Source organism: Humulus lupulus, chromosome 5 (assembly GCF_963169125.1).
Source record: "Humulus lupulus chromosome 5, drHumLupu1.1, whole genome shotgun sequence".
NCBI lineage: Eukaryota > Viridiplantae > Streptophyta > Magnoliopsida > Rosales > Cannabaceae > Humulus > Humulus lupulus.
This window is the reverse complement of record NC_084797.1, coordinates 204371217-204381745: the sequence shown is the minus strand read 5'-3', so window position 1 is coordinate 204381745 and position 10529 is coordinate 204371217. Positions and strand designations below refer to the sequence as shown.

Sequence of the window (10529 nt, the reverse complement as noted above, 5' to 3'; positions counted from 1 at the left end):
TGACAAGGTAATAGCCTACGCGTCACGTCAGTTAAAGGAGTATGAACAACGCTATCCAACTCACGATATGGAGTTGGCAGCGGTGGTCTTTGCGTTAAAAATCTGGCGCCATTATCTTTACGGAGAACGGTGCGAGATTTATACGGACCACAAAAGTTTAAAATACTTCTTTACTCAGAAGGAGCTTAACATGAGGCAGCGCCGGTGGTTGGAATTAGTAAAGGATTACGACTGCGAAATCCTATACCACCCGGGGAAGGCAAACGTAGTTGCCGATGCACTTAGCCGAAAAAGTTATGGGAACTTAGCAGCCTTATCCGGAATAGAAAAGCCACTACAGCAGGAGCTTATCAGTGCCGGAATAGAAGTGGTTGTAGGCAAGTTGGCTAACTTGTCTATCCAATCGAATATGCTAGAAGACATACGGAATGGTCAGAGACATGATGATTCACTAGCAACGCACATGGATGCAGTCAGAGAAGGCAAGACTACAGATTTCTCAATATCCAGTCAAGGTTTATTGAGATATAAGGATCGGGTATGCGTGCCAGACGATCAAAGTATTAAGAAGACGATCCTAGAAGAAGCGCACAACACCCCATACTCGGTTCATCCAGGGTCTACCAAGATGACTCATGACATCAAGGCAGTCTATTGGTGGCCAGGGATGAAGAAGGACATAGCGGAATATGTATCTAAGTGTCTGGTATGCCAGCAAGTGAAGGCGGAGCATCAGCGGCCTGCAGGATTATTGCAACCGCTTAGCATACCGGAGTGGAAGTGGGACGATATAGCCATGGACTTCGTGACGGGTCTGCCACAAAGACAAATAAGCAGCATGATTCTGCTTGGATAGTCATAGATAGACTAACCAAGTCGGCTCATTTTCTGCCTGTTAAGACTTCTTATACGGCAGACCAATATGCAGACATCTACATCCAAGAGATTGTACGATTGCATGGAATCCCCAAGACGATAGTATCAGATAGAGGATCAGTGTTTACGTCAAGATTTTGGAGAAGCTTACAGCAAGCCATGGGTACTAAGTTAAGTCTTAGTACAGCTTTCCATCCTCAGACAGATGGGCAGTCAGAGCGTACGATTCAGATTTTAGAGGATATGCTACGCGCATGTGTACTTGACTTCGGAGGATCGTGGAACAAGTACTTACCGCTGATCGAGTTCTCGTACAACAATAGCTACCAGTCGACGATCGAGATGGCACCTTATGAGTTGCTATATGGAAGAAGGTGCCGATCACCGTTGCACTGGGACGAGGTAGGAGAAAGGCAGCTTCTAGGGCCCGAAGCTGTTAGGCAAGCTCAAGAAGCAGTAACGCTTATTAGACAGCGTATGCTTGCTGCTCAAAGCCGACAGAAAAGCTATGCAGATACCAAGAGACGCGATGTGGAGTTCCAAGTTGGAGATCAAGTCTTCCTGAAGATATCTCCTATGAAGGGTGTCAAGCGGTTCGGGAAGAAAGGCAAGCTCAGTCCCCGATTCTTAGGTCCTTTTGAGATATTGGACAAAGTGGGACCAGTTGCGTATAGACTAGCCCTACCGCCAGCACTAGCCGATAGTCACAACGTCTTCCACATCTCGATGTTACGCAAGTATGTGTCAGACCCATCTCACGTCCTCAAGTACGATACCATAGCACTCCAGAAAGACTTAAGTTACGAGGAACGACCGGTTAGCATCCTAGATAGGGGGATGAAGCAGTTACGGTCCAAGAGCTTTCCTATAGTTAAAGTCCTATGGAGCAATAGTTCTGAACGCGAGGCAACGTGGGAGTTGGAAGAGGACATGCAGAGCCGGTATCCGGAATTATTTGGTAAGTAAATTTCGAGGACGAAATTCTTTTTAGTAGGGAAGAATTGTAGAGTCCAAGAACTTTACTTAGCTAATTGTTTAGTAGTATTATAGTATGTTTAGTGTTATCATTGTTACTTTGGATTTTTGGTTCAGACCGGGAGTTATTTGGACACTCATAGTAGTAATTATAGATTTTCTAAGCTTAACCTATAGTTTAAGAATATTAAGTATAACCTAAGGTTTGATTAATGTGTCTGATATTAAGGATTATATTATTATATTATAAGGTTTAGACATCAACCAATAGGATTTTAAGCACATGTTTTGAATGGTAATTAAGGATTAAGTATTTTTGAGGATTAAATTAAATAAGGGTAAAAGTTTGAATGTATAGGGTCAGTCAGCAGCTTTGAGCACGTTGAGGGCTTAGTCAAGGCTGTTTACTCCATTCAAACTCAGCTAAAAATGTGTAAATTCGTGTTTAAATATTCAGCGTATGCCGATATATCGCAGCTATAGGGGGCGATATGTCGCAGCACGTAGATACGGAAAACACGAATCGATGCACGGTCGCCTCGGGAACAAAGGTCCAGGCGATATATCGCCTATAGGGGGCGATATATCGCCTCCACCAGCATGAATTCAAATACATTTGAATTCTTTTCCCTTCAGCCATTCAAACTCCTTCAACAGTCCAGCATCTTCTGAACGAGTCTTCAGCCTCTGCTGAACGATTATTCAAATGATTCTCACCTAAAAAGCCATTATTTTTATTCAAGTAAAATCAAGATATTTTCATTCCCAAACTCTATAAATAGGACCTAGTACCCAGCCATTATTCACCATTTGCTCTAAGTTCAGAGGCTGCTAGTGTTAAGTGAGTGTGAGAGTGTAAACACTTGGTTTGGGGAAAAACTATAAGCTTTAACATCATAAGCTTATCAAACACTTTGGGAAGTGAGTGCTATAGTATTTCGGTGGATGTTAGATTGGTCTTGCAATCTTTGAGGTAAACCCAAGACTCTAGTTCTTTTCTGTATTTTTATGTTATTTCCTTTCTCAAAACCTTCTACTCAGTCCCCTAACCTTATTCTTATTTTGGTTAGGGAATCCAAGCTTTTAAGCATATAAGTCGGTAAGTATGTTTCTATGGTTTAGTCTTTCCATCTCTTTCATTTCATCTCCTTTCTTTAGACTTACTCTTTCTTATGGTTTTAGGAGTGTTCCAAAAGTCCTAACTCAGTCCATTTTATCCCGGTAACTTTGGTAAGGAAAATAGGCTAGAATTAATATGTTATGTGCTTATGTTATCTATATGTTTATGTTATTAAAAGTGTTATGATATGTATATGTGTATGTAGGCTTGGGCATATGACCCATATGACTAACAAGACCCCAAATGGGTTATGGGCATATGACCTACTTAGCTAGTAGGACCCCATTAACCCCATGGGCATATGCTTGTTTAGTCTATGGGACCCCAAGTAATAATGGCCATTATAATAAGTGTATGTTATATGTATTATGTTAAGTCTTTATGTTTTCTTATGAAATTGTGTATATGACTATGTGTTAGGTTTTTCCTTGCTGGGCATTAGGCTCACTCCTTTCTGTTTATGTGCAGGAAAATAAGCTTAGAGGCGGTAAGATTCGTGATGCTTGGGAGGATGTGTATCGATGATGAATGGAGTCAAGGGGCCGAGCGTTATCGATTCGAGGATGTAGTCTCCTTTTATGTTTTTTATGGTTTTACATGTATTTTCCGCATTATTATGTAATGTCTTTTATTTTAAATCTTATTTTGTTTTAAAGACAATGGGATCCCAAAATCCTTCTTAGTATTCTGTTTCTTTGTAAATAACTCTTATTTTCAAGTTACTCAATAAATTATGGTATTTTCGTAAAATGTAAGTTGTTATGTATAGTTTCGATAATGGTCCAATTAGTCTAGATAAGTGGGTCATTACACCAAGGTTGTCAGAAACTACTACCTCAAGATAAGATCGGTGATGATTACAAATCAAGTTTATAAAAATTTCAAATACTTTTACCGGCGCATTTCACGAAATGCGCCGCTAAAAGTATTTTTCCCAGCGCATTTCATGAAATGCACCGCTATAAGTACTTTTCCGGCACTTTTCGCGAAATGCGCTGCTAAAAGTATTTTTCCGGACACATTTCACGAAATGCGCCACTATAAGTACTTTTCCCGGTGCTTTTCGCGAAATGCGCCACTAAAAGTCTAAACACATATTTGATCGCCAAAAGGTGAGGACTTTTGTCGGCGCATTACGGAAAAGCGCCGGGGAAAGTGACTTTTACTGGCGCATCACGGGAAAGCGCCGGCAAAAGTGACTTTTATCGGCGTAAAAAAACGTCGGCAATTATTTAGACTTTTGCCGGCGCGTTTCATGAATAGCGCTGGTAAAAGTCACTTTTGTCGGCACTTTTTCGAAACGCGCCGGCAAAAGTTGTTTTTCAGTGAACTCTATTCCATGTAAATATTCCATGAGGCATTGGTTTCCTAGGGACTGATGTCTCATTTAAATTAATTTCATGCATGAGATATCGTATCTATATGTGAATCGATGTCTAGTGTTGACTTATAACATTTGATGTCTAAGTGCAATTTTTTTAGTAGTAATATGTGTAAAGAAACTCCCTAGTAACAATCCCTTTGATAATTAATCCAATGAGTAAATAAATAAGATAAATTCGGTTAAAAAGAGAGTGCCTTGACTAAATGAGAGCCAAATAGATGCTGCAGTAGAACAAGCAAATTAATTCAACATATTCATATACAGGTGTGAATTCCTTGTATGGCATAATGACGTGGAGGAATTTCACTTTATCATATAAAAGACTCACTGTATTAGTGATATTAACACATACAACAATAAGCAAAAGGAGTAAAAAGTTTATTGATGATGTATCTCTATTATTTCAACGTACAAAGCATGACCGATTATTCATTTTTGAGCAATAAAAAGAAAAGAGCAGCATCTAACATACCTAAAAGCAACACACAAAACTAATTAAACACAACTTGCAATTATATATGCCCTACACATCTATATAACAATTTTTATCAGAGATACATGTTATATTCATATATGGATTCAAATTTATTTAGTGATGAGTTTAGCAGTGGCTTCATAAGCAGCCCCAGCCTTCCAGACTTTCGGTATGGCATTGGTAGAGCGAACCCAATAAGTGTACCCTAAACTGGTTGTAGCTTGGAATCTCAAGGTGATCGGTCCGCTGCTTGTTGGTGGATTTGCCATGTCCCAAACTGCCCCATAGGCTTTGCGCATGGGTTTCCATTGTTTGGTATCCTCCTGCACATAAACAAATAGCATTGGCTCATCAATCAATTTATTGGTTAGTATATTAGTATTAAAGCTATATACAAAAAAAAAAAAAAAAATGAAGGCGAATTGAAGATATATACTAAAGTATTCATATGTATACCTGCCACAATTCAACTGCTGTGATGTCGTTTTGACCGCTTACATATAAAACACTTAAAGCCAAGTAGTATGGATAATTGCTGTTTTCATTGATCTTGTAGGTGACCTTGTCCTTGTAACCTGGGTACTTGCAAGAGATCCTTTTATATTCTACTTCAACCACACCATAACTGAGTAACTTTTTGTCAATGTTTGGAAGAGCCAACTTTTTGAAGGCTCGTGGGCCGAGTATGAAGTCAGTCCTATCACCTTCCCCATAATCAGTCACTACTATGTCCACCCCATCATAGCTGCAAAGGTGAGGATTTTTGCACCTAACCTGAAAATATTAATTAGATTAACAAGATTATATATATAGTACTTGAGAGTATATTGACATTATTAAGTAGATAGAGGTACGTGATGCATGTGTCTACTTATTATGTATGTACAAAAATTTAATATGCGTATTTCATTGTACCATTATTATTGGCTCTAATTGTGATTGCCCTTTTAAGTAGGCATAGTATATTATACCTTATAACATGCCCCACAACCTGCTCCATCCTTGTACAGTGCCCTGGATACTGCTGAGACATACCCATTATTGACCACCCTTCCATATTCGCCAAATCCACAAGCACCACCTAATAAAAAGGTGCATGGTTTAATTCAATATATATGTAGTATTTTATTAAGTTGGATTAATAAATATTTATCTTAATAAAATGCAAACGAGACAATATTTTGTGCACGTTAGGCATTCATATATACAAAGATGTGTTCATAATAATGAATAAAAGTGTACAATGCTATATATAAGACATACTTCGAGTCCCATAGCCGTCCGGGCTGCCATAATAGGTAGCTCTTGATGCTGTAAACGTAGAGGCACATAACGCAGGAAAAAGCACCAGAATACCAAGCAGAGTACATAGTTGTTTCTCACGCGTAAACTCCATTTTTCTTCGCACAAAACAAAAAAAGATATGATTGAGATATATATATAATTGAGAAAGGAAGAGTTTGTTGTAGCAAAGGAAAGAAGGTATGTTTTGTATTTATAGTGTATACGTGCTAGTACTAGTGGCTTGGTGGATCGAGGTGGCTTCTGAATTTGAATTCCAAGGCAATAAATATGATGGTTTAAGATGAAATCCAGGCGCGATTATATGTAGGTGAACTTAAAGCAGACTGCTTTTGATTTTTTGACTTTAATATACATGTATCATAATTAGAAATATTTACGTATGAATATATGTATTTAATTATATTATTAATTAGAAGAACATTTGACTTTTGTGGCAGTCCAACCTTTGACTAGTTGTTTATTAAATTGTAAGTACGTAGTATTTTACTAAATGAAGAGGACGAAAAAAAATGCGTACTATGGGCTGGGAACTATGCGTCCGTTAATTGTTAAAGAACAAAATTTCAAACCTTATTACTATATACATATACATATAAATATATATATATATATATATAACTTTTTGCCTGTTTAATATGTATATGGCATTTAGGTAGGTAATACTTGACTATTTCTTATTATAAAACTGAAAACATAAATAAGCACTCATCCTATAGAGAATAATTAAATTGCTGAAAACAAAATTTATTATTCGCGTTATTCTATTTATTTATATTATTATTATTATGATACACTTTACGTGCTTTTTTTTTAAAATAATTTAAATTATGTATAAAGAAATTTATGGCCAGTTACCAATTTGAATCTTTTATTTTTAAAAATTAACCTTTAGATCTCTTATTTTGTCAAAATGTTAAAAATAAAAATAGATAGATCGATTATTTGAATATTGTATTTTGATTGATTAGCCATTTTGACCCTTTATTTTGAACAATAACATTTGGACCATGTATGTATTCAAAATGCTAAAAATTCTTAATAAAAAGTAAATTATATGAATAATTTATGTTTAGTGTAAGAGTTCACACCATTTTGAACATTGTATTTAAGTCAATTACATGTCTGAACCCTCTATTTAAAAACAATTAACTTTTGGACTTTATGTTCAGGAAATTTTTTTTATGATAGTATTTATTGTATAGCAAACCTCCTACATGATTTCGAGAAATTCTTAATAATTAATGTGTCGAAAAAAAAGGTTCAAACACCTTATTGTACACATACTTTGATTTATTATTATTATTATTACATGCTTTTCGTGGTTTTCTTTATTATAAATTTTTTAAATTATGTATAATAAAATTTATGTTTCATGTAGGGTTATTTTGGTCGATTACCCATTTAGACCCTTTATTTTTAAAAATTAACTTTTTGACCTTGTGGTTTGTCAAAAAGTTAAAAACAGGAATAAATATATCAATTTTTTTAATACTGTATCTTGGCCAATTACCCGTTTTGATCATTTTAATTTTAAGAATTAACATTTGGACTATGTATTTATTAAATGTTAAATTTTTTTTTATAAAAAGTAAATTATATATATTTATATAATTTATGTTTTTTGGAAGGGTTTACGCCATTTTGAATATTGTATTTTAGTCAATTACCCGTTTAGACCCTTTATTTTTATAAATTAATTTGTTGATCTTGTGCTTTGTCAAAAGCTTAAAAATAAGAATATATAGATAAATTATTTGAACCACGATTACTCGTTTAGATCCTTTATGGTAAAAAACTAACTTTTGGGCCTCGTGTTTTGTTAAAGGTTAAAATATAAATAGTTATATTATTTATTTATTATTATATATATTTTTAATTGTCATCTATTATAATTATTATTAAAATAAAAATGAGAAAAAAAAGAGAGACTAGATAATTCTAAATTATATATAGGAAAACAAAATATGTTTTTTTGCTTAATGATAATTGTGCAGAAAAATTGTATTGAATTCCAAACTTAACACTACAAAAAAAAGAAGATTTACCGTTAACACTATACCGAGAACACGTTCTCGGTATAGTTAATTTGGTACCGCGCCATATTTACGCGGTTTTTTCATTTTAGTTTCTGTACCGAGGACCCTATACCGAGAACATGTTCTCGGTATAGGGTCTTTATAATCTTCATCTTCCCCAAACAGAGAGCTCATTCTCTCTGAAACGGCAGAAAAAAAAACACCGTTTTCTCCGCCCCCTTTTTCATTTTGCTGTATTTCGGCCCCCAAAAGCTTTGGTTTTGGTCAAAGCTTCCCTTCCAAAGAGGATTTAGGTTGCTATAAGGTCTATTAAGGTAAGCATTTACATATATTTCAGTTTTTTTTTTGTATAAATTTTTCAAATTTTTTTCTGTTTTGGTCTTCTATAATGAGATTTTTGTGGTATTATTTTTAGGTTTTGCATTGTTTACAAGCGATTTTACAGGTATTTCGCATTTTCTTTGTAATTTTTTGGTTTTTTTTTTATATTTTTTGCATAAATATATTTAGGGTTTTTTGTATAATTTGTTTAATATTGTTAATATATTGTTATTTGTTATATTATATATATAATTTCTGATTATGTATTTAAAATAGGTAAGAATAATAATTAGTAATGAAAATTAGTTAAAAGTTTAGTGATATCCAATTTAGAGGAAATAATGTTGTGTAGTATTTTAGTAAAATACATATATAGTTTTAGGATTTAGTTAGTTTAATCATATGGATAAATAATTAATTTTTTAGTATGAAAATTTATTAATTTGATAGTTTATTTTTTAGGTATATAATTTGACTTTTAGTTATAAAAATATGTTTGTATGAAAATATAATATTTGAGTGTTTGTTTTTTAGATTGTGTTAAATAATTTTAGTTTTAGATTATTAGATTTGGTTAATAAATTTTGATTATTAGAGTGAGTTTTGTTTATTTAATTTGAATTTTGTTGTTGTTGTTAATTTTTTTATTCTTAGTGTTGATGAATATTGATGCTTTGTTTTTGTTGTTAATTTTTAGTAGAATTATGATATTTTAAATAGAAAATTGAATAATTAATCAAATTTAGAGTAATAATTATAAATTATATAGTCATTTACAATGTATTTGTATTGCTTTGTGTATGTTCTGCGACTGGATATTTTTTTATGTGTTATTTGCAAGTTTTTAAATTTTGGGATATATGAAAATATAGTCGTTATTCTGCCCAATTTTTTTTATAGAATTAAAAATACTCAATAAAATTTCTAATTTAAGAAATAGTGAATTGATAAGTAGTATAATATATTTTTAATTATGATTAAATAAAATTAACAATAACATTATGCAACCAAATTTTAATAAAAATAAACATTAATCTTGAAATTTTATTTAAATAAGTAATAAATCTTAAAGTAATTATAACGATTTAAACAAATCTTAAAAAATTTGTGTAAGTTCATAAAACTATTCAATAAAACATAAGTAAAATATGTTATTTAATAAATACTAAATTAATATGTAAAAATAAAATTAACAATTATATTATTAGAAAAATAATTTTAAACACAATGTTAATCATTATTAAAATTAAAATTAATATTTGAAGTTAGAAAAAAATAAGTTAAATTTAAATAATTTTAATAATATTTACACTGAAATATATTATAGTTAGATATCATAAAACAACATAATTAACTTCAAAGAGCATAAGACATTAAAAAAAACATATTTAATTTTATTTGCTTTTTTCTTTGGTAATAAGAAATTATTACCAAAGATATGATAGTATTATTATCACCTAGTGATAATATTATATTTTTTTAGTGTTCATCACAAGAAGCCTTAGACCCGTTCAGAGAGGGTGAGTCATTGAAGACTCTTACATTTGCCTCTCTCTGAATTAGGACACACACATAAATTGATTGTAAGTTTGATGATTAGTGTTCCGTGCAGTGCTACATTCATACAATGTCGATCGAAAAGAGCTGGATTAATTTGACAGATCGATTATTCGATGAGTATGAGGCTGGTGTGATGGATTTTCTCCAGAGAGCTCGGCAGTGCGTTGACTCAAGGGGATTGGTGAAATGTCCGTGTAGGAGGTGTGTCAACGTTGAATTTCAGACGATTGATGTATTAGAAAACCATCTTTTTGTAAATGGTTTTCTACGGAAATATACCAATTGGCATTGGCATGGAGAGGATGAAATAATACCAATGAGAGCTCAGATAGATCAAAATGATGAAGATGAAATGATGGATGTTCTCAATGATCTTATGCAAAATGACAATGACGAACAAGCGGAGAATGAGCGCGGTCAAGAGATACCTACAACAGACTACAGGGGTGGAAACATTATAACGATTTGTTTACTGAG

At 33.2% G+C, this 10529-nt stretch overlaps 1 protein-coding gene across 1 annotated transcript; it reads right to left on the bottom strand.

Annotated features, from left to right (window-relative positions):
• Window positions 1-4940: 4940 nt before the first annotated feature.
• On the bottom strand, window positions 4941-6226 carry LOC133779886 (expansin-like B1). The gene is made up of 4 exons (XM_062219784.1): window positions 6094-6226; window positions 5802-5911; window positions 5287-5604; window positions 4941-5153 (listed from the first exon to the last, which is right to left on the bottom strand). Exons 1-4 carry the CDS (start codon window positions 6224-6226, stop codon window positions 4941-4943), a joined length of 774 nt encoding a protein of 257 aa, XP_062075768.1.
• Window positions 6227-10529: the final 4303 nt, after the last annotated feature.